Consider the following 24967-nt stretch of genomic DNA (forward strand, 5'->3'; position numbering starts at 1 on the left):
TAATAAATTTATATTACTAATAAGTTATAAAAATCAGACCAACCAATATTCTATTTTACCTTATTTTATTTGGACTAATGTCATGTAATGTATACATAAAATTTTCAATTGTTTATGAAGCTAAGAGCATGATAAAGAGTTTGAAATTTCAGCAATATATATGTGAAGGGATATCAAATTCTAAGGTTTTACTTTTGGGACTTAATAAATATGTTTCAAATACAAAAGAAATGACTCATAATTTTTTTAACTACCATAAAGTTGTATAATGTATTAAGCATTACATATATTTAAATATGTATATTTAAAACCAGTAGCTAGCATATAGCTTTATACTTTTTATTAACAGGAGGTAGAAAATACATGTAACATAAATAGCATATAATGAATAAATGTTGCATAATGTATTATACATATATACACACATGTTCATATATGTGTATATACATAGAGTAAATTGTTACCTCACCTAGTATATGACTTAAGTTTTTGTCAGTAGGAGATATAAAATACTAAGCATTTTACATTAGATGAAATAATATGAGATTTGGCTATAATTAGATTAGATATTTTATAATATAATTACATAAAATGTTGTTAATTCAGTGCATCTTAAAAGTTTGGTTGTCTCAGAAAATATCCCAGCTATATTTAAAAAAATCAATGTCACTAAACTACACTGCTTTGGTTGTATCAAAGTGCTCTTTCAAGCCAATGACAGTTCGCAAGATCATATATTGAGAATAACTGAAAAGGATTATTTATTTTTAAATTTTTAAAAGCCCTTGATAGCTTTTAGTATTTCCTACCTATACTCTTTTTGCTTTGCTCTTGAATCTCCCTCAAGAGCAATCCAATCTTTTACATTATTCAGCTAAATAAAAGGTAAAGTCATTAAGTGAAACTTATCGTTGCTCTAATCTCCAATCTCCTCCACACCATCATATCTCTGGTGTCAGAACATCCGTCATGAAAAAGAGCACTTGTGTATCAACATCATGCTTCTCCTTTAGCAGACGTATGAGGATGGACCAGAAAGGCCAAGAGGTCAAGACCTTTCCTCTTGGTCTTTCTGGTCAGCATTCTAGCAATTTTAGGATGGGTGAAGTCTATTTCTTTATGTTGTAAAGTAGAATACTATTATGAACTTAGGTGTGTTTTCAGGCAAATTACTTTTAAGAAAGCATACAGATGTAATTTCGTTCCTTTATAGCTATCTGCACTTATGTACCCTGGGAAAGTAAGGAGTCAACATCCATAATGTATACTGTACTGGGAAGAAGTTACATAACAGGAGATCCAGATAAACAAAGCATACCTACCATACACAGCCAAAAAGTGTTTCAGAAATTATGATTTACAACGGTATTTGCTTCTCATAGTTATAAGTTTCAAATAATTATATAATAAAATATAAAATTTTATAATGATTCAGTGCCTTGGACTCATCATATAATGTTTGGTAATAGAATTTACTATTTTAAAATTTTGACAAGCTGAAAAGTAAATATGCATAAAGAATATAAAGACACTAGGTACTACGTCTAATGCCCTGAAGCTATATTTATTTATAACAACATAAGCCACAGAATTGCAGATTCAAAAATGTCATCCATATTAATAATTTATTTAATAATCAACCCTCAACTCTGAGATTGTTTGACTCAACCATTATTCTACATCAAATTCGACCTGTGAACTCCACCCATAAATAACAGGATGGCTGAGTTTTTAGTTTGATGAAAATAGCAACTGGACAAATGAAACTAACATTTTAAGTGCATTTAAATAAAATGCTTCATACAGACACAGGACAGTTAAATAAACAATCCCACGGCCTGATAACTTAGGTAATATAAAATGGCTAAATAGTATTGAGTATATCTGAATGGGAAAGAGCATTCATGAGGAGACCAACAATCAATTACTTATGGATGAAAATCAAATGTTTTAAGAGACTGTCATTCTAGATTACCAAAAACATACTTCTTAAACCACAATTTTTAAATATGCAAATGTATAAAATAATCCATCATAAAATAGAGATAAGTTCATAGCATCTCTTCTCTAATAATAATATTTGAAATTTGCTTTTAAAAACAGAATACATAAAAAGTAAATAAATAAAAATAAAAACAGAATATGTATTGGAAATGTTTTGTTTTTAGAAATGTTTGTAAAATATTATATATTGCCTTAAAACTCTCATCAACTCTATGACTCTACAAAGGAAATACTATAAATAAAAAATAGTAATTGTAATGAAATATATTTCCTTCAGTCTACTTTAACTAATGTTCATTGTTACATAGCTTTTATACCCAAGGTAGGGTATCTGTTTCCTCAAATGTCCATTCATGCAACCCTCTGAATTATATTATTAAGAAAATATATTCAAGGGCGCCTGGGTGGCTTAGTTGGTTAAGTGTCTGACTTTGGCTCAGGTCACGATCTCATGGTTTGTGAGTTCGAGCCTTGCATCAGGCTCTGTGCTGACCGCTTGAAGCCTGGAGCCTGCTTCGGATTCTGTGTCTCCCTCTCTCTCTGCCCCTCCCTTGCTTGTGCTCTGTCTCTCTCTGTCTCTCAAAAATAAATAAATGTTAAAAATTAAATATATATATCTATTTAATATATATACATTCAGATGATTTAAGTCTACTCTTCTTTGTAATCTTTCAAGACATTAGTGTACATGGTTTTAAACACATATATCACTTGGACTGTTTTAACTAATGAGCATTGTTGACATGTTTTTTTAAAAAAAGTATCCTTAACAGCTATTTAATAGTCTTTCTGTTGATTTTATAAAACACGGCAATAATTTAAAGAATAATAATTAAACAGCTTTATGCAGATTTGCAATTTATGCTAATCATTACACGAAACAATTTAAAAATAATCCCATAAGGAAATTCAAATCAAAAGGAAAGAACAGACTATTAAATTCTAGATATTGATTTATGAAGAATATGATCTTATGATTTTCTTGTAGAATTCAATTTATAAGTAAGAAAATATTTGTTTTTCTCCCTTCCTTTTCTGATTGGAATACACAATATACATAACCTTTTGTTTCCAGACAATGGCTAGTAACTCATTAGCTTAAACTTTTACTGTGTTCTAGGCACTATCCATTGGAGATCAGCTATTAAAAAAAAAAAAAAAAAGCTGTTTCTAACCTCAGGAAGTTTAAAACTAATCTAGAATCTCTAAACCTGGATTTGATGGCTGAACTATGGCTTGAGTTCTTACATTCTCATCCTGGATTTGTGATCATGAAACCTTTCTCCTCTTGATAACTTCACAAACACTTTCATTTCTGGCTTTCTCATATTTGAGTATCACTAGCTCAGCTCTCTTTTGTTGGATAAGTTACAAATTCAAATTTTCCAAATTAACATAAACTAAATGGATTTTACCCCAGAGAGTGAGATAATCATCATCTCCTCAGGCAAGGCTAAAGCTCTAAATTTGGATCCCACTGTTTGTATCTATAGGAGGTCTAGGCAGATAGCAACAGAAGCCAGCAAGTTCTCCCCTGGAGTAAACACTCCCCAAAGCCTCTGCTGAATATGTGCAGCGATGACTAAAACATCACAATTGTATCAAGTCTGGCTATGTGTTGGCTGTTTCTCATTCCAAATATACCTCAGGAAGGTATCCTTTCTCCTTTTGTCCCTTCTAGAAATAATTCTCCCTTCTTTCTATAAAAATACTTGCCCCTCTGAGGTTTTTGCCCCATAGCCATACCTCTTTGTCCTAGCCATATTGCTTCCATCTCTTGGATTCATGACAATTATGGGCAGTTATTGAAAAGCCTGGCAAAATCTATTTCTGCAAAGAATCCCTCCATACCAAATCCAAGTACACCCAGGTGACTCTATTCCTTTGGGATGATGCATGGCACATACTGACTGATATGTCTTTGCCTCCAAGATTATTATTTTGCACACTATCTCATATACCCTGTCCCCTACTTATCACCTAAAAATGAAGAATATTAATAGTGACAGTAAAATAAGAAGAAAATGAATAAAAATTTAAAATCTGGCCACAGTGAGAATAAAGAAAATGGGCATCATCATTTTCTGGGCCATTTCTGTGTCTACTGAATTCACTCCTCATTCCTGTAATTCCAACTCACACAGATCTATGTGTAGATGAATTCACACATATCCTGAAGAAGGCACCAAGTAATCAACTGAAAAATAACAGGGTCAGCTTTATTGGAGAGAATGGGGTATTTCTCTACCTACCTATAAAATTTGATCTAATCATCAAACAAAAACTGTACATTGAAAGTAAATTAAGGTTTCAAATCATGTAAAATATATTTTGAGTCACGCTGAAAAATGAGCATTACCATAAAAAGGGGAAAAATGCATTATTAAAGGTAAAAACAACCAACCTTTTTGTTTCAAGGGAGGCTCCTCTATTTCTCCTAGACCAAGACAAAAACAGTGAATTAGAAAAACCTTTAGCTTAGCATAATACTGTTTCTCCATTTTCCCATTTTCTTTTGTTCATTAAAAAAGCCATCCATTAGTTTTGACATTAGTAGTCTTTATATTACTTTGCCTCCCAAATTCCAGTTTTTAAGTATAAACTTTGTTTATGTACATTTATGTGAGATAGTTTCACTTTTATGAGTTCAATAAAAGTGTGGCAGCAATCCAAATTATACATTATAGTTCATATATCATGTTCATTTCTATTCTCTATTGTTCATCTCGACCTCTCACTGGGGCCAAACAAATACAAATTCAGACAAAGTCATAGAGAGGTCTAAAATAATAAGAGCTTTCCTGGTAGTCAAGGTAGTCTGATGACTGAGGCTGACCCTAAAAAATATCATGTAGAAGACAAGATCATTATGCTTTGTTCTTTGCACATCCATTCAATAGCAGTTTATGTATGGTTGGAGTTTATTTTCTTTTGTTTATTAATATATATGAGAAAGTACATAGGTTAGCTGCATAATTGTGACATTTAGAACATTTCCCTCCATTACACTCCATTTGGTTCAATCAATTTACTTTTTATTATGATTTTAGGAGAATTGCTTTCTGCTATTTGACTATGAATATGACTTACATGTATAAAACATATGTCTATCAAGTTTTACTGTTGTTATTTCAATCTTCCTAAGGATAAACTTGAGAAATAGCTACAATTTTTTTCCCAAGGAAGCATATAAATGTGAGTTCCTATTGTGAGTTTGTAGTATTGCATAATAAGACCCTCTCTACTATAATGTTACCCTCATGGTAGCATTTAATGTTGACATCTTTGTCATAAAGGCAGATAAGCCGTAAGATGAAAGCCAAATAGAGACCAATTTACTGAGTTTGGCAGCCTGTTGATAAGCTTTTGGAATTCAGAAGTGTATTCATTTTGGGTTAGCCTAACCCAAGTGCTCATTTGTGTTTAAACTTAAGAAAACCACTGTAATACATAACTAAAATTGGTCCAAGAAGTTAGATGTGTCTCTATGCTTTGTACCTTTATCAGTGTCCTCATCCCCATCATCATCATCTTCTTCATCACCCTCAGACGAGATGATGTCAGACAACAAAGAAAAGAAGCCATACACCCAGTCGGTGGTTTCTTCCACAGCATCATGTACAAGTTTTAGAGGATCTGAGCCAATCTTGGAAATAGAGCTTGCTAAAAGTAATTAAAAATAAGAGAAAAATTTTACAATCATCCCCAAAGAAGCTAAGGAAAGCTGTTTTTACTGATTTGTGCTTTTGACACAAAATATGTCAATTTTATAAATGTAAGTATCTCTTAGCTACAACTTTTTGGGGGCTCAGAAATAGAAAGTACATTTTGTCATAGTATGCATAGGTATTCAGTTAAAAAAAAAGTTTTTGAAAATCTATGGTACCAAACGCTATTTAGTTACCAAGAAAGAAATTGTCCTTGAAAAGCTTATAATCTAAATAGGAGTTTAACACAGGGCAAAATTAGAAATGGATTGAAATAATGTGTATCTATGTTATTCAAATTGGTATATCCACTGTAAGTTATGGATGTTCAGGCACAGAAGAAATCACTGTTGGCCCATATTATACTGGAAAGCATCATGGAGAAGATGGCTCTGTAAATTTTCAGCAAACAATAAGTTCCAAGTTGACTTAAGTAGCTGTGACTAAAGTAAGAGTGATAGGTCCATTTATTATAATTTGTGATATATCAGAAAAAGTCTGGAATTGTCAAGGTAGTATTTATATCAGGTTCCAGCTAGATCCAATTTGTTTATCCTTATTAGGCATCCTAGTACCTAAAAATAAAGAACATTTAAATTTCTAGTAATTTTAGTAGATAAAGTTAGGAAAACCTGAAGTCTATAAATCTTCCATATTTTATATTCTAGGAGATATAAACTATTTGTGAAATGGGAGATTAAAAACTAAAAATGCAAGCAAATAGACATAATAGATATTTCTAGAATGTTGTTCTTCTCATTTTAATTTTATGAAAACTACTCTGAGGGGGTAAGAGTAACCTCTATTATCCGACTGAAGAGGAGATCTATCTAGAAATATGGTACAAGTTGCAACTGACTTTCCGTCAATCTATAATTAAATTTTAGATTTGTTTTCCTTAATTTTATTTATTTTTATTTATTTTTAATTTTTTTAATTTGAATTTTATTTAGCCAACATACAGTGCAATATTGGCTTCAGGAGTAGAATTCAGTGATTCATCACTTACATACAACACCTAGCATTCATCACAAGTGATGATTTTTAATACCCATCACCCATCTAGCCCATCCCCCACCTATCTCCCTCTGTTTTCCTTAATTTTAAAAACTATTTTAGCTTCTCAGAGATTCTTCTCCATTTGATACTTTAAAAGACTACAATTATACCAACATATTATATTATCTACAGGTTAAGTATTTTAAAATTAAGCTTTTATTCTGATAGAGAGAAGTCGCTGGAAGGTTTGAACAAAGGAATGATATGATTTGACTTGTGTAACTTCACTCGCTGTGTTGAGGATTCAAAGAATGCCAGGTTGGAAACAGGGAGATCAGTAAGGAGCCAAATGGAATAATCAAGGAGAATGATGATTATGGTGATCTCTATCAGGATGATTGTGTGGTCATGAAATGTGGTCAGCTGAATGTATTTAAAAGATAGAAGTAATAATACAGGCTTACAGTTTGGCTTTTAGGTGTGAAAGAAAGATACAGATACAGGATAACTTCAAGGTTTGTGGCATGAAAAACTGGAAGGATGGAAATGTCATTTATCGGAATGAGGAGGAGAAACAGGGCTTTGTAGGGGCGGTATACAAGTACCTGAGTTTTAGATTCATCACACTATAGTTGCCTATTAAATATCTATGTGCAGATGTAGACATTTTTACAACTCAATATGACCTACAAAAGAGAAGTCCTGGCTGAAGATAGAAATTTGGGAGTTCAGCAGAGGTATTCAAAATCATGATACTGAACGAAATCACCAAGGGAGTGGACCCAGGAGCACTCCCACATTTAGAAGACAGAGAGATCAGTCAGAAAAACAACAGCAATTGATTATGACAAGGAGAGATGAGAAAGACAGAGACAGAGATATTAACACATACATCCGGAGAGAGAAAGAAAGAAGCAGAAAAAAGAGAGCATAACGTCCTAGATGTCAAGTGAGGAAATTGTCTTGTGGAGGATACAGTGACCAACAGGCAAAAGTTGCTGACAGGTCAGGTAAAATGAAGACTGAGAATAAACCTTGAAATTTAATGAGAATAGACCTTTAGATTTAATGAGGAGGATGTCATTGGTGACCTTCAAAGGGCTGGTTTAGTGGAATGCATTCACAACCAAATGGGAATAATGTAAAGGTGGTAAGTACATTTTATTGAAAGTAAATGACAAGAGTTTGGGCAATGTTTAAAGAGAACTAGTATCATAGTGGGTTTTCTGTTGTTAACATTGTTTAAAATGGGAAGAATATTCCATCTTATGCTGATGGGGAAGATCCCACAGAAAGGGGAAAAGTGTGTGCTGGCTCAGGCAGTACATATACTAGAAAGGGGGAAAGTGATACAATAGAAGGGAATTCTGGGGAACTTTTATATGTTCTATTTCAGGGGATTCACAGCTCATTCAAGGAGGCCAAGTTACAAAATGTTGGTTTCAGAAAAACTTATCTCCATGATTCAGTGACGGTGTAACTTTACTCTTTGGACCTTATTTTACTGCATTCTGGAGAGTTTCGTGTGAGCAAGATATGGTAGTCTGAATGGTAAGATTAAACCTTAGAGAAAGGAAATGAAATGGAATTTTATAATTGCAATTGAAAAATTTTAAAGAATTATATGTAAGGAACTGGATTGTAATGGCACCATTAAATGTATATTTCAGCACTAGTATATTTTATATCTAATGGAAGAATACTGCAAATGGGATTTTTATTATCTGAATAGATTGAGACCATTTCCCCATTTCCCTTCTTTCTAAATGTTCACTGAGGAACTTAACAATAAAATCCAACAAAATAGATATCAGTTTAATTATCCTTATGCCTAAATGCACTATATATACTCTGCAGACATGTATATTGCCTGCTTCTAAAATAGTCAAATCAGGATGTTTTCATGAAGTCAATGTTGCTGACTTAAGATCAGCCTCTGATTTTAGCTATGTGAACAACAACTTTAAAAATATACATATAGACATGCATACAGATACAGATTATAGGTATATCTTAAATAAGATAGTAGTCCTCAAGGTGATTCTTATTCCCTTTTTCAGACATCACATCCAAATTATATCATGTGAATAATATTATACAATGCAACTGAACCTTTTATTGATTTTTTTATTACATTTTCTTACCTCTCATGTTTCCATGAGTTAAATTAAGTATATTACATTGAGGGTCATCATAAAAATAATAGTAGCTAACAGTTTAAATAGAGTGTATTTTACCCACAAGATACCACTCTAAGAACTAAATGTATATTAACCCACATTTTTTTCAATAACCCAATGATGTAGCTATATTATATATTTTAAATAAGAAAACTGAGGTACAGAGAATGTAAATGAGATGCCTAAGGTTACATAGTTATTGTGATGGAGGCAGATTTTGCACCCTCCAGAGCATGACTCTTACCTATGCTATACTGTTATTAACAAACAAAAATATGAATTCACCATTGGTTCTGGAGTCAGATATTAGATGAGATATTCTGGGAGGAGGTTTTCTTGCTGTTAAAAGGAGAAACAAGGACTTTGGTGCATGGGAACATAAAGCCCAGGGCTGCTGTAACCACCTTATAACCATGAAGACAGTAGCTGATCCACTGAGGAAGGCAAAGGTTAAAAATGAAAAAAACTTGTGTCCATATGACATTGGTGAGGCATTGAATTATCCAATCTTGGAATAATTGCCCTACTTCCAGAGCTTCTGTTATGTGAGATAAGAAATGTTTCTCAGTGTTCAAGTCACTCTTAATTGCATCATATTTTTTTTTAAAAAAATATACCACCAGGTGCAGGGAAACTGCTCTAGGCTCCTTATGATCAGTAATTGGATTCTTGGCACTGATAAAAGAGTACCAAGAGAGGCAAGAGAGGCAAAGAAAAGTTTAAAGTTAAATAAGATTTTTGTTGGTCCTCTGTCTTTGAAGCCAAACTATCCAGCTACTTAAGTTTCTAAGTGGGAACCTACACGGGAAATTAAATTACTCATTTTCTGTTTTCCTCCTGAAGAACCAGCTCCATAATTTTGCCATTATCCTTGATCATCAGTCTTACATTCTTTAAGTTATATTTTACTCTTCTTTGTCTTCCAAATCCTGACAAACATTAGCCAATAACGATTACAAGCTTGTGCTCTGAGCTCAGACTGACAGCATTCAAGTTCAGGCCTCCCACCTGTTGCCATGCCAGGCCATATTAAAGTCAGAGACAGAAGAGAAAATCAGTCAGAATAATCCTGTCTTTATGTAAATTTTCGATATTTTGTTCATCACAGATTTTTGCATTAATTTTAAAATTTTAAGTATTACATTAAAATATCATGCATCTTAGTTACTGAGGTTTTTTTGGAGCCCTTCCACTTTACAGCCAACGTGAGTGTTTCACTGACCCCATGCTAGTCCTGATGCTCGCCCCCTGGATAGCTATATGATGGTGAGAAGATTAACTTTTGCTATGTCTACAAAATTCATCGAAGCCTATGCTTTTCCAAAGTCACAATTCTAAAGTCACCCCTTCATGCCTGTTTTCTATAGTATACCTGGTTCTGGCAAACAGTATTCTATATTGGGGACACAATTTTTTTTCTGTGCTTCAGCATGCTGAACTATAAAATGACAATAAGAGTAATAATACTTGCCTCACAAGGTTGTTACAATTATTACATGGGATAATACATTCGAAGCACACAGTACGGTGCTTGTGAATTAATAGATGCCAATGTGGAGAAAAAAAGCAAGATTGCCTTTTATCTTGAATGAACCAGAGGTTCTTTCCAGTTTGCTAGCTAGGGCAGCAGCTTCTCTTCCCCTTACCAGGAAGCTCTGTGTGTGATCTCAGCTTCCATTAAGGTCTCCAAATGCTGCACCACAGTCATTTCCAGTATGCCCTTGGATGTCTGGGTCCAAATTCTGACTGCATGGAATTAATTCCCAGATGAATTACCCTCCCCCTCCACCAACGCTAAGGCTGCCCTCATGCATATCTTATCAAAGGCAAGAACAACTCAGAGGCGGGATAGTTTTGCCCATCTGCATCTGTCTGAACCATTCCACAGGATGGTGATTGAACCGAAATCCCAGGCATCTTCTGACCCTTTTGCCTTGAGTCTCTGCCCACACCAGATGGTGCTTACTGAACTTTGCTCAAACTCATTGTACATAAACTCCTTAGTATCAAGTGCCTAAAGCAAAGTAAAGGATATAGTGAATGTTAGGTAATTATTAATTCAATTTTCAGAGCCATTTAACTCAAACATATGGTGGTGCTCCACGAATGCAGGCTGTTATAAATTTTGTTTTGTGATCATTTAGTCACTACATCCTCACAGGCAACCTTGGCAGGGTCTTTGAAAACCAAACACTGCTTTTATCAGGACTTGTGAAAGAACTAGTGATTGCCCCTTACCTCCAAGAAAATATTCACATCTAAATATTTGGATCCAAACTGAGGTAAGGTATTTTAAAAGTGTCACAAATGCTACCCTAATTAGGAAAAAATCAAATTGTATGTATGTTGGTGAGTGTACCTTGCACATACTAGTACCCAAATGAAATTGACTAGGAAATAGAGAGACTTCTTTCAAGACAATTATGTAGGACTTACTGTATACAGTATCTTATCTTATGTGTAATATAATCGACATAGTGTTGTCATTTATGGGTTTGCTACACAGGTGTTTCTAATTTTGATATTTGAGGCATTCTGTCTGGAAATATATAGTGGTAATTATCCAGACCTAAAAAATTTATAATTTTAAGTGACTGGTTTTTCCATTCTTGTTGCAGGTAAGTCCTAGAATACTTTTGTTTCTGTTGGTGAAAATTTGATGAAGAAAAATATTAGCAAATTATGGATCATTTAATATGCTCTGAGTTACATGACAATTCTTGCTTAAAGTACGGTGAAATCACTTAGCCTTTGTTCAAGGTAAACAGAATTCCCTAGAACTTAAGCAGTGCCAAACAGAGCTTCAAATGTATTTTCCCATTCCCATGCCACCCCCAAGGATAGGAAGAAGGGAAAAATAAGTAGGAAAAACAAGCAAAAAGATAAAAAAATAAATATATTCCTGCTGTGTCAGTGTGAGCAAAAAGCAATGGATGTCACCACTGTGTTCATAAGTTTCTTATACACAGAAATGAAAACTGAGAGAATGCAAATTCTTATAAAACATTTTGGATTTGAGGTTTGGCATCATTTATAATAGTCAACAATTTCCTAAGGATATAAGGTTGAAATACTGATTTAATTTAGTTTATTTTTAACCAGAGCACATTTGAAAAGTATTCACAGTGAACTTTTTTAAATTTTTTTTTTTCAACGTTTATTTATTTTTGGGACAGAGAGAGACAGAGCATGAACGGGGGAGGGGCAGAGAGAGAGGGAGACACAGAATCGGAAACAGGCTCCAGGTTCTGAGCCATCAGCCCAGAGCCCGACGCGGGGCTCGAACTCACGGACCGCAAGATCGTGACCTGGCTGAAGTCGGACGCTTAACCGACTGCGCCACCCAGGCGCCCCATTCACAGTGAACTTAAGAGCCCTCTGAGTCTTCAGGCCCTGGAGTTTCCAGCATGGACAACACTAAGTACAGATACTTAAGAAGTAACAAACAACAATATATGCTTTTATATCCACTGTTAAGGTCGGTGTCTTCATCAAAGCGATGTTTACTCAAGATATCATACTTTAAAGCATTTTAGGATCAGTCTGAAGTAACTTTCAAACAATTTCTCATGGGTTGGACCATTTACCTTGAACAAACGTGGTTGAACTCAATGATGTCAGGATTCCCATCTTTAATTTTTATCATCTCAATGGAGGGGATTTCAATCTCCTATACTTATTTATATGCCTTTTTTATCCCATAAGTTTATTGTTTTCTTATTCTGTATTTCATTTCCAATTGAAAGTAAAGCCAACATGAGGAAAATAAGAAAGGAAGGACATCCAAGGAAGTCAAGAATTCAAGAAGTGTTGGACACAGTGCCTTTATTCCTCCATAGTGAATCTCTGAGGTGTATTTATATCCTGCCAATGGAAGTTTGCAAAAGGCACACTAACTGGAATTCCAAATCTTCCCATTATTTTCTCTTGAAAAATTCCTGGAGGACAGCTATATTTTTGTAAGATTGCTTCAGTTCCAGAAACAACACTTGTTATTTTGGTATCCGAGAAGCAAATTTATTGTAAACGGAATAGTGATAATTTGTAGTCCTAAAATAGTTTTTTTTAAATAGCTTTTTTCAAACAAGAAATATTTTGAGAGAGGCTCATTTCTTAATATCTTCTTTTTAAATCCACATATAGTAGTGGATTTCCCCTAAAGGGCTAATTGTAGTGAACCCGGCTAAATAATAGAGGTTTGGGAGAAGCAAAGGCAAAAATAATAATAATATGGAGATGTGGAGGACAATGAAAATTAAATTCAGCTGCAATAGAATAAACTCTGCATTGGATAGCTTTAGTTATAGTATATAATATCATTTCAAGGATCATTGTATGGACAAAAATGTGGAATTCAAGCTATATCGCAAAATTTCTTTGAAATCGAATATGGAGGTTACAATAATTTTTGTATTTATTTAATTAACACTTTGTGATTTAGCAAGAAATATAAATATTAGAACAGCCCATTAGGACTGGATAATTAAGTTATCAAGTACAAGATATTTCTATAGAGCATCTCTCAGATGTGTCTATAAAGAAAAGAATATGAAGGGGATCCTGGGTGGCCCAGTCGGTTGGGCGCCTGACTGCAGCACAGGTCACGATCTTATAGTTCGTGGGTCCGAGTCTCGCATCAGGCTCTGTGTCCACAGCTCAGAGCCTGGAGCCTGCTTCAGATTATGTGTCTCCCTCTCTGTCCCTTCCCTGCTTGTGCACTCTCTCTCTCAAAAAATAAATAAACATTAAAAAAGGGTTTTTTTTTTTTTTTAAAGAACATGATGAAAGTTCATTTTGCTCTAGTTAAACGTGTGTTTTCACAAATGGGTGATAACCTTGATAATGCCAGACTCAATAATATAGATTTTAAAATTAGGATGTTTAAAAAGTTGTATAATCACCTTCCTTGAATTACATAAATGATGCAACTTCAGACCTAAGTTTCTCTGAGTAATTTTCTTCAAACTAGATTTTTAATGTAGAGACAATATACAGAGGTTGAAATTCCTTTGAACTTGTTATCCTTATCATCGATGAACACTTCTCAAAAATGATGAAATGAAAAATTGGAATCATGAAATTCCCTTGGTACTTCTAATACTAACCTCGCTAGGAGATGTCTTTACTTATGCAGATGGAGTTGGGATCTGAAGGCAGAAGAGTCACTTGGGATGAAAATATGGACATAAAGTAGAGCGAGTAAGGAAATTCGCAGCCTACAAAGGATGGGATAAAATTCATGAGAACAAAGTGGAAATTGCATCAGTCCTATGACCTCCAAACCTCCCTCTCCAAAGAGAAGAAGCTGTTGCCCTCACCATGCTAAATATGTACCTAGGCGAGGAGTGGACGAAGCTGAAGCAGGATCTGTCAGGAGCTGGAGTTGTTATAGGAGCAGCTGTTGTCCCATGCCAACAAGGTGAGCGCCAAGGTATCAGAACAACATGCATACTTATATTTTAAAGAAAGACATCTAAAATTTTAAATAGGGGAAGAATAATTTAAAAGATTTGCAATTTTCATTCTGGCCTCAGAATGAAAAGGAGAAAAAAGGCAAGATTATAGGCAAAAAGAAAATACATGGTTAGTGCAACGATCTTGGGGAAACTAAGACGGGTTCTTGAGATAAGGCACAGAGTAGAAAACAGAACCAAGAGATTTTTAAAAATTACATAAGTTATTTTTGATAATTGAGTGTTTATGGATGGTGGGAAAAGGGGAAAGCTCACAAGGAGTACCATGTTTCTGACTTAAAAATTTGGAAAATGAACTGGATTTAGAATCTAAGAGGCAAGACTGGAAAGATACATAAACTAGCTCAGTTAGGAATCTTCGGTTTGCTGATCCAACTGAATATCCTTATGCATTAGACAAATTGGAGAGAGAATGAGGTTAAGAACGGGGAAAATGAAAATGCTTATAAGATTAATTTTTCCTTCAAAATAAAAATAGTTTTACTGACTCCCATGGTGGAGTCATTTAAGTCATTGTCTTAAAACTCATCTTACATGCTTTGATTATTTAGAATTGTGTCACTGCTTTTTTTCCTCTAAATCTTACTATTTAGTCATTTTAGAAGATTGATCCTATTATTAGCTTGAGAATCACATATTAAAGATAAGTAGGCTAAACATGATGACATTTTGCTTATCGCTTTTTGGGTAATGCAAAGTCATTAAAACCGAAGCAATGGAACAAGGTGATATTGTCCAACGGGGACAAGAAGCCAACGATGATGAAGAAGAGAGTTACAAATGTCGTAAGATAAGGTTTTAACAAGAAAATGGCTGCCAACAGTTCTAAGGCTGAAAGTTTAACCAAGATGAAGATGTTTAGTGTGCAATTTGTTCATGCTTAAGATCAGTTTGTTTATTTTAATAAACTTAATGTATTCATTAAGAAGTCAAGTATGTATTTAAGACATTTCAGCACAGTGTTAGAATAGTGTCAGAACATTTCTTAATAGAGGGGTTTGGCTAAAGAGACAGAAACAAAAAGGGTTGTATCTAAATAGGCATATTGAAAGTGAGGGAAATTTGTTTTCCCAAGTTAGAAAACCCATAAACACCCATGGAAAAGGAGGGAATAGAGGGGGAGGTTTTGAAGATACAGGAAGGAGATGGCATTTGCATCTAGCAACACTTAGATCTACCAACATTGAAAACACATCTTCATGAAGCTCTTCCCTCTCCTACACACCCAAGCACACACGTTCCCTTAAAAGTAATGAGCCCTTTTTAAAAGCCAAATCTTTTTGCAGCAATAACTTGTACTTCCCTATTGAATTAATTAAACAAGGAGGCCATTAGACTGAAGTGGTTCTAATGTTTTAGCAGCCAATATAAGCCAACCAAAACCTAAGCCTATAAATGCCCCAAAGTTAAGAAATAAAAACAAACAACCAATAACAGCCAACTAGCCTTTCCCAAATAAGGCAAATGCTTAGCTGTAGCCAATCAAATAATTTCCTTGTTTTGCTTCCATCTCCTCTCTAGAAAAGTCTTTCCCCTAACTCCTGTACGTGCAGCTCTTATAACCACTTTTTGTGTGGTGCTGCCTCATTCAAACTGATTTTTTTCTCATTCTTAAAATTTTGAATGTACCTCAGTTTATCTTTCAAGATCCCAGATAAATATATTTTCCCAAACCATTGTCATTTTCTCTCTCTATTCTTCTTTTCTCTTCCTCTCTGTCTCATAATGGTTTCCCTTTCTTCCTCTCTCCTCTCCCTAGGATCTCTGGATACTACCCATAGATTACAATGATCAGAACTTCTCTTGTTTAGTGGGAATCATGTAAAACATAAAATAAAATAATAAAGGGCAGACACAAAGCTTTTGAAGTACATAAGATTCTAAAAGATAAAACTCATGTGATTCACAATTTTGAAAAAATAAAATACTTGCAGATGTTGGATAGTTAGATGCTTTTAAACCAAAGAAAAACTAGGATCCTGATTTAAAAGCACTTTTGGTGAGCTAATTGTTTTATTGACTGCACAAGGAAATGACTGTCACTTTTCTAATCTACATTTGAATAGTCATAGTGTAGCTCCAATCCTTGCCATTCAACATCTGAGGCATGGGCATTTTCCTTCTGCTTTTTAACATTTTCTCAATTCAAAATTTCCCATACTCATCTTTACTATTAACTGACTTCAGTATTTTAGAAACCTGCACTTTTATGCAACCCTAATGAAATTAAAGACAAGCAACTTTAGTTGAAATTACATGGCTATTTCAATATTTAATAGTTTCATAGAAATTTTTCCAAGTTATTTTTTGCTATTCTTCAACTGTAACTTTTTAATGCAATAAGGAAAATTAGTGAATGCAAATAGATGTACATTTCCCCTCTCTTTTCCAATATGACCCCAATCAACCAATTTTTTGCTGGCAAAATTGTGTTGCAAATGTTGAAGCCTGGAATATTTCCAGCCTACTAGAGATACACCCATGTCAAATAAAGGACATTTTATATTCTGAAACAAAATTGCAAGCAACTTCTAGCTTCATGTGCCCATGTCAAGTATCTAAATAAAATAAAAGAATCTTATTATACTTTTAGTAATGAGCATGGTGTGGATATTATTATATTAATTGAAATACCAATTTGCTTTCTTCATTTAAAAAAATCATATCTTAAATATCAACACAGTTCTAATGCTACAATATTAATAAATAATGGAAAAGCAAGTTTTCTGCAGATTTACAGATTTCCAAAGATTTGTTTCCAAGCTAACATTCAGTGGCATTAATTTGCTGGTAGCATAAGAATAGTTGAAATGTCACAGTACTCCAATTGGATGACTTACTTGGATCATTATATTACAAACTTAACAGACCAGTGGAGAAGAGAGTTATTAGATTTGGGATTAATACAGCAATTAGCATATCTGGAATAATTACTTCATAAACATGTGTTTGGTCAGTCAAGGTTTAGTTTTGGAAACTCTCAACTGTATTATGTAGTCTCTTTAGCTATTCTATTGCTCAGTGTTACCTGAGTAAATAATTTTGAAGTTCTTTTTACCACATTAAAATGTAGTATGTAGTGCCATGAATTATGTGCTTACTATGTCATATAAGAGTAACAAACCATTTCAGAATGACTAGAACATTTACTCAATGTTAAAATAAAATAGAGTGCTTAAATCATCGGATTTCTTTAGTGTAATTGCTGGAATCTATGTATATTCACATGATATTTAAAAATTGGAAATCAAGTAGTCAATTTGTCTTTTTGAAATACGCCTATTCATCTTTTTGAAACATTGAAATATGCTTAAGGTCATGAAGAATAAATTAAAATGATACTAACTACAATTTATCCAACTATGTGTGCCATTCAAAATTCCAAGTGTTTTGTATGTATTAACTTATTCAGTGTTCACAGAACCATATGAATCGGTACTATTATTACCTATGGAGAATGAAACTGAGGCACAGAGAAGTAAATTTCCCAAGATTGCACAGCTACTGATTGGTAGAGTCAGGATTCTAATCCAAAATTCTAGCCCCCAGAGCCTGCATCCAGCTACTGTGGTTCTGGTCTTGAAGTCCACGTGTTCTTTTGTTATTATTGTTTTGTTCCTTTGTTTATTTTTTTCTGTTTTTAGATTTCTTTGTTTGCTTGGCAGATATGCTTGGCAAATAACTTCTGTTTAGATCACACAAATTTTATTGAACAATATGTGTCAGTCAGTAGACAGGGCAACAGTATTATTAAGATGAATAAGACAATCCTTACCTTTTAGATGCTTAAAGTCCAATCAAGGAAATAGAGGTTTACAAAATATTTTAATTGTGAATACTAATATTATCAGAATCATCATAAACTAATATTTCATGAAGAAATACTATGCTCATCACTCAGCATTCAGAGTATAAAAAATGCTACTACCTTTCCCGTTATTTATTTACTTATTTATTCATTCATTCTTTCACCTCAACATTAATTCAAATATTTATTGCATTCATACTTTGTGCACTTCTAAGCACTTGAAAAATTAAATGAAATAAAGCCATTTCTTTACAAACCTAACAGCTCAATGGAGAAGAGAGATTTTAAGTAAATAATCACACCCAATTAAATATATAATATGTAAATTGCAAATATACACTATGAGTGAAAAGTAAATAATACAATGAGGAATTATGATAAAGTGACTTGATTTACATTGAAAGTTCAGGAAAGGTTTTTCTAAGAAAGTGAATTTAATCAGAGCACTGAAAGATGCATAATAGTGAATTCATCAAAAAGGTGAATATTAACAGACGGTATGATTCGTAATTGTATCCATCTATATGGGTAAATTTATAATAAATCTAACATAAAGCCTCATTTGGTAAGTTTCAAATGAGTGGTATAGAGCACTGGTGTCAAACTTTTAGATTTTTTTTTACCTTGAAATTCACTACCAGCGAAAACCTGGAACCCAACATTAAATTGCCAACCTTTTATTTTATTGAAGAATGCCATTTAAAAACAGTGACAGAAATAATGTCTGTCATTATCATCATTTCGAAAGAGAATTTTAAGTCCAAAAACATAGGAACAATGAAATTAAGGACCCTTCTTTAAAACAAATAAATTTTGCTTTATCTTTTCCCTCATTTCATGAAAAATCAACACACTTTGATTAGGATCTGGAAAACATTGGACTATGGAAATTTCTGCTTCCTTGAGGTATTTATAAGCAGACTGGATGTGGGTAATGAGATGTGTCCATTTAGATGTAGTGACCAACAGGACCAAACAGGCCTGGGACATTGAACAGAAAAGTGGTAATCAAAATAAGACTTGAATCAGAATCAGAAGCTCACAAAATGCCAACTATACTTGAAAAGTCAGTGCACATGAGAACTGATAAGTCTAAAATGTTGCATTTAATTGCCTCAGTTTTTCAAGTCTCCTAAAATGTGAGAACATATTCATATACAGACAGTCACACAGACATCTCTATACGCACACACATAAATATACATATATACACAACTATTAAATGTTAAATTTATACATTCTGATTGGCTATGGGTCTTCCCTGAATCATTTTACTCCTCTAAACTCACAGCCTGACAAACAGTGCACCTGCTTAACTGGGCTAAGTGCCAGGAAAAAAAAAATCAGGGAAATTAATTTCCAAGAGCAGTAGATAAATGGCACACCTCATTAGAAAATCTATTTAAAAGGCACATCAGGAGATGTCTGCAAGACTTTCATAAGAAATTGATGCTTCCTACCATCATGTCCTTGCTGGCTTTCTTCTCAGATTACTGATCTTACTTCCCAGTAATAAGATTCAAATTCAAGTTATGCTTAATGAGTGCCTTGTATGTGCCAGGCACGTATGTTTTACATGGATTATTTTATCTAATTTTTACAAAATTGTTTTGAAATAAGTATGTGGAATACATGCAAAAATTACCAAATGCGCTTCTTTGAGACCTCTGGGTATAGCCATAGAATGATTTTTCCCTCTTATGGATCAGGATGCTAATAAATTATAACCCTTGTTCTTAGGCAAGAAAAGCCACAAGTTACTACAATTTATTCCTGTACCTTCTGACCTAGAGGGAAATCATTATTATCCAAGAGTGTCTAAGTTTGCAATAATCTCTTTAGAAATCCTATTTTTTGCATTTATTGTTTAGAGAGAAAATTGTTCCCTTTATAAATAACACAAACAAGTTTGTAAGGAATTTCAACCAAAGCCCACAAATTTTGATCCTGAAAGAGTTACCAAGTCATCAGGGCACTCCTCTGTTTTCTGGAAGAACTTGCTGGCTGTGTCTGCAGAAGCTTGGGGGCAAGGCATCCAGCAGCCTTTGTGACCCTCTAGACTCAGTTAATAAGAAAGCAACGTTGCCCTGCACTAACCAACCCTTCCCAGACCCCCATCTTTGTTTTTCTGAAGACTTTCATCTTCCGGAAGAAAAGTAGAGGCAAGATGAATAATATCTGGCTGATCAGACATCTTGGTTTGTGTCTGTTGCCCTGAGACAAATATTAACAGCTCTCCATTTCACTCTCACAAGTGTCCTGTTTTGGATGATAAATTATACAGTCATCCTATGTGGTGGCTTTGTATGCTCTTAAATCACTAAATTGGAATGACATTTCCCAGAATTCCCTTACGTGTAAGGTCCAGGTAACAGTTGGGCACAAGAGAAATTTGCATGAGCTTTAGAAGGCAAAAAAGAAGTAATAGCCCTTGCTTATTTTCTGAAGGTTGGTGTAGGGCAGGTGCTGTTGCAGCTCAAGCACATTATCACCGATATGCTGGCTGACCTTGACATGTGGCAGCAGCCGGCAGCATGCTCTCAGTTCCCCCTGGACCGCCTCCTCCAGCATCTCCAAATCTTGGCCAGGCGCTTGTGCAGTTCCGTAGTGGAAGGCACCAATTTATCTTGCAGCTCACCCACATCATCGTAATTTGAGGTGGTCAAAGTCAAATGAGGGCTCTAGTTTGTCCTTGTCAGTTCCAGTTTGTCCTCAGTCTCCCCTATGCTATTTCCATCTGCCCTTTCCAATGACAGGGTTCAGGACATGCTACCCCAAATATGGCACCTTGGCATATTAAATATTTTCAGCTGAAAGAATTTGAGAAATGACATTGTGCAAAAAGGACTTGCTGATATTCCTCTGAAGCAGGCCATAAAACTCTCATGAGAAAGGTGTCCTCCCTAAACCCAGAGGAAGGGAATATCCTTATTTCCAAGATGCTCAGAGTGATGTGAATGAACAACCCTTGCTGTTTCCCTCAATTTACGACACTTAGCTCCTACTCTTTTTATCCTGTCACATTTTTCCACCACTTTCCACTTTTCATCAAACCTAGCATAAAAATGCTCAGGCTTAACTACTTCTTAAGGTCTTCCTTTCTTTATGAAGGCTCTTGTGTCTCATAAAACTTACATTAAACAAGATATTTTTCCTTTGCTATACCAACTTCCACTCTACTGACTTATGACCTAGTGCCAGATACATTGCAATAGCCTTACCTAGACTGCTGATCAGCTCCCATGAATGCATGAGCTTTACACTAAATCTTCTGTTCTGTGTCACTCATAGTGATTCTACTCTGACCAAAACCTGTGACAGATACATCATATTATTTTTGGATAGTATTAGGACTTTATATTTAGGAAGAAATGAAGGGTAGGTGAAATATCCTTTCTAGTATCTGTTTTTTTGTTTGCTTTTTTGATGTCCTACAATTTATCTCATTTGATAAGAGCAAGCAAAGTCACACATTTTGCAGACCAGAGAGAAAAGTGCTATTTCCATTGACAGACAAGGAAACATAAGTTCCTAGTCATGTTAGCTTATAGGTCACAGAGTTGTAGAGTGAACTCAAGTCTTCTGAAAGAGGCACATAAAAGTCAGTTCCACATATCCCTCACCAGTACGTTATTTGGGTATATCAAACCAAATTCAGAAAATAAGGAATTTCGAAGATTGGCCTAAAGGAGAATCATTCTTCTCAATGCAGTATAGTATTTGCTTATGAAAATAGATTTTCATTTCTCTAAGAACAATTTTTAATGCCTTAAAAGCATTTACTTACTTTTCTAAAATGCCAGAGAGTAATTCAGAGCCCAGAGACAGTTATCCTGTCTGTCCTTCAGTTATTTCCAATATGCTTTCTTTTATCACCAGCCTTGTTTTTTAAACATTAATGATACAAATTTCAAAAACATTATCTATTACAAAAGACTCATCATCGTAATATTAATCCTTAGTAAATGTTTGAAATGTATCAATTAAAAATAGCATTGCAACATAGGAATACCATTTACATTTGACATTCTTATTAAAGAAAACAATTTTTTTCTGTGAATAATCTACTTTAAAAAGACAGGCTAGAATTCACTAAATGGAGAAAAGAAATAAAAATTTTAATATGAGTGCATATATCTCATGCAACTAATGGTCACTATGAGTTACGAGTTTTATGCTGTAATTATACAGACTTTGAACTTATATTATTTTGGTTTCAGAAAATGCACATTCAAATTTTAATTAGCAAAAAGTATTTGAACTTTTTATTTGAAGAATGTATATATTTTTTCTTTAGAATTTTAACTCTGTGATTATTTATTTTTCATTTCAAATTCATTAGAGACTATTTATCTTCCTAGATGTGGTCTTGTGATGACAGTCATCCCAATACATCATCTTTCTCTTTGCACCTGTGGTAATTACAATAACATTTTGTCAGCTAGAGTATTGGATGGCATTTCCTTATATCTAAGCATTTATCTAAAGATGTATAGCCTGGCAATATAATTTTCTGAGAGTGGGTATGGGGTAACCAGCCTTCAAATTGGCCCCCAACGATTGTTGCCTGCTGGTATTCATACCATTTTGTAGTTAGTCTCTTAGGACAATACATAGGGCTGACGTGTGTAACCAAAAGGACTTTGCAGAAATGACAGTATGTGATTTTCTTTTTTTTTTTCTTTTTTTTTTTTTAACGTTTATTTATTTTTGAGACAGAGAGAGACAGAGCATGAACAGGGGAGGGGCAGAGAGAGAGGGAGACACAGAAGCTGAAACAGGCTCCAGGCTCTGGTCTGTCAGCACAGAGCCCAATGTGGGGCTCAAACCCACGGACCGTGAGATCATGACCTGAGCTGAAGTCGGACACTTAACCAACTGAGCCACCCAGGCACCCCTGTGATTTTCAAGTCTAGGTCATAAGAGGCTTTGTGGCTTCTGCCATGCTCTCTCTTGGATCTGAGGGAAGTTAGTTGCCACGACGTGAAGACACATCAGCATTAACCTGACAGCAAAATGAGTGCGACAACTTGCCAGTGGTTCCACTATCCAAGAAAATCTTTAGATGTCTGCAGCCCCAGTCAATGTCTTTATTGAAAACTCAAAATATACCCTAAGCCAACAACCACCCAGCTAAGCCATTCCCAAACTCCTGGCCTGCAGAAACTGATTGAGATAATAAATGTTTATTATTGTTTTGAACCACTTATTGTTTTTAAGTTTATTTATTTATTTTTGAGAAAGAGAGAGAGAGAGAGAGCAGAGGAGGTGCAGTGAGAGAGAGAGAGAGAGAGAGAGAGAGAGAGAGAGAATCCCAAGCAGGCTGCACACTGTCAGCCCAGAGCCCAACTCAGGGCTTGAACTCACAAACCAGGAGATCATTACCTGAGACGAAATCAAGAGTCAGATATTAACCAACTCAGATGCTTAACCAAATGAGCCACCCAGGCATCTCTAAACCACTTATTTTTGAGGTAATTTATTATATAGCATAGATGACCATTATAAAATATGACAAGTAACATTGCATCTTATAAACATATTTTATTATTTTTTCATTCTGATTTTATTAAATGTATTCACTAATTTTTAGAGTTGCTCAAAAACTGGATGAAATAAAAAATCTATGATGTATTTTTTTCTTCATAATGTAAGAAATTGTTTCAAAATCAAAATGTCAACACTATGTATCCTTTAGGAAATGGATACCAGAAAATCTACTATATGACAGGCACTCACATACAGGGATGAATATGTCAGTCCCTTCCTTGGATACATTTATGTTTCTGAGTTAGATAGACAAGCAAAAATATATTTATAATACAGTGTGCTAACTGCTGTTAATACAGTTGCCCATAAGGTAGTAAGGGAATGACGCACAGTACAGTGATTTTTTTTCTTAGGAAATCTGAGACTGTTTCACCAAAAAAGGGAGTAGCTCTTAAGCATGAATTCATCCTTCAAGAAAATGGAGGAATGGGTACCAACTAGTAATATTAATCAATATAGTGCTTGTGATAAAGCAGGTTCTGTTTTAAGCACTTCAAATATATTCACTTATATAATTCTCTTAACAACTTAATTTCACAGGTACTATTATAGACCCCACTTTATAGATGAGGAAACTGAGGCGAAGAGAGGCTGAATGATTTTTCCAATATTACACAGCTAGGAAGTTATAAGACCTAGGGAAATCCAGCACCAGAATTCACATCTTTAACCACTTTACTACAATTTCTGCACTACTGGGGGTTGGGAGGCAGGAGAATGGAATGAACGGAAGCAGGGAAGAGTGAGAATATATGTGTCCTAGGAAAAGAATGCAGGGAAGAACAATAGTAACTATGGCTGGAAAATAGATTGCATGACCTGAATTACAAGATGAAAATAAAGAGGTAGGCCAAGGACTTGAATTTCACGGCAAAGAGTTTATACTTGGGCAATAGGAAATACTTTGCCGAAGTTATGTTTTATGAAGATACCTTTGGTGCAATGTCAAAGGGAAGATACTGGGTGAGGGAGACAAGAAGAAATTGCGTTTGTCCCCTCAACAGAGAATCAAGGTCGGAAATGCGATAATGGAGACAGTGGTAACCAAGAGAAGGGAGGGAGTTCATGAGACAGGAGAGTTAGTAGTCAGCATCCAGCATAGTGATTGATCGGGTATCCAGCAGATTTAAAAGATGACTTCAGACTTCTTTTTGTGGGGAATGGATAGATGGTTAGGTCACTAATAAATACAGGAAATGGGGGAGAGGAGGCCTCACATAGAAGATGTGCCTAATAAACACTCCT

At 34.6% G+C, this 24967-nt stretch overlaps 1 protein-coding gene across 2 annotated transcripts in view; it reads right to left on the minus strand.

Moving 5' to 3' along the window:
- The window catches only part of TRDN (triadin), a 389767-nt gene that overhangs the window by 314100 nt on the left and 50700 nt on the right, over positions 1-24967 (minus strand). For both annotated transcript variants that reach the window (XM_045499455.1, XM_045499454.1), the window contains exons 3-4: positions 5503-5667; positions 4409-4441 (exon numbers count right to left, since the gene is read on the minus strand). In XM_045499455.1, coding sequence (XP_045355411.1) covers positions 4409-4441; positions 5503-5667 — 198 coding nt within the window. The remainder of the gene's footprint in view (positions 1-4408; positions 4442-5502; positions 5668-24967) is intronic.

Source organism: Leopardus geoffroyi, chromosome B2 (genome assembly GCF_018350155.1).
Source record: "Leopardus geoffroyi isolate Oge1 chromosome B2, O.geoffroyi_Oge1_pat1.0, whole genome shotgun sequence".
NCBI classification, from domain to species: Eukaryota; Metazoa; Chordata; class Mammalia; order Carnivora; family Felidae; genus Leopardus; species Leopardus geoffroyi.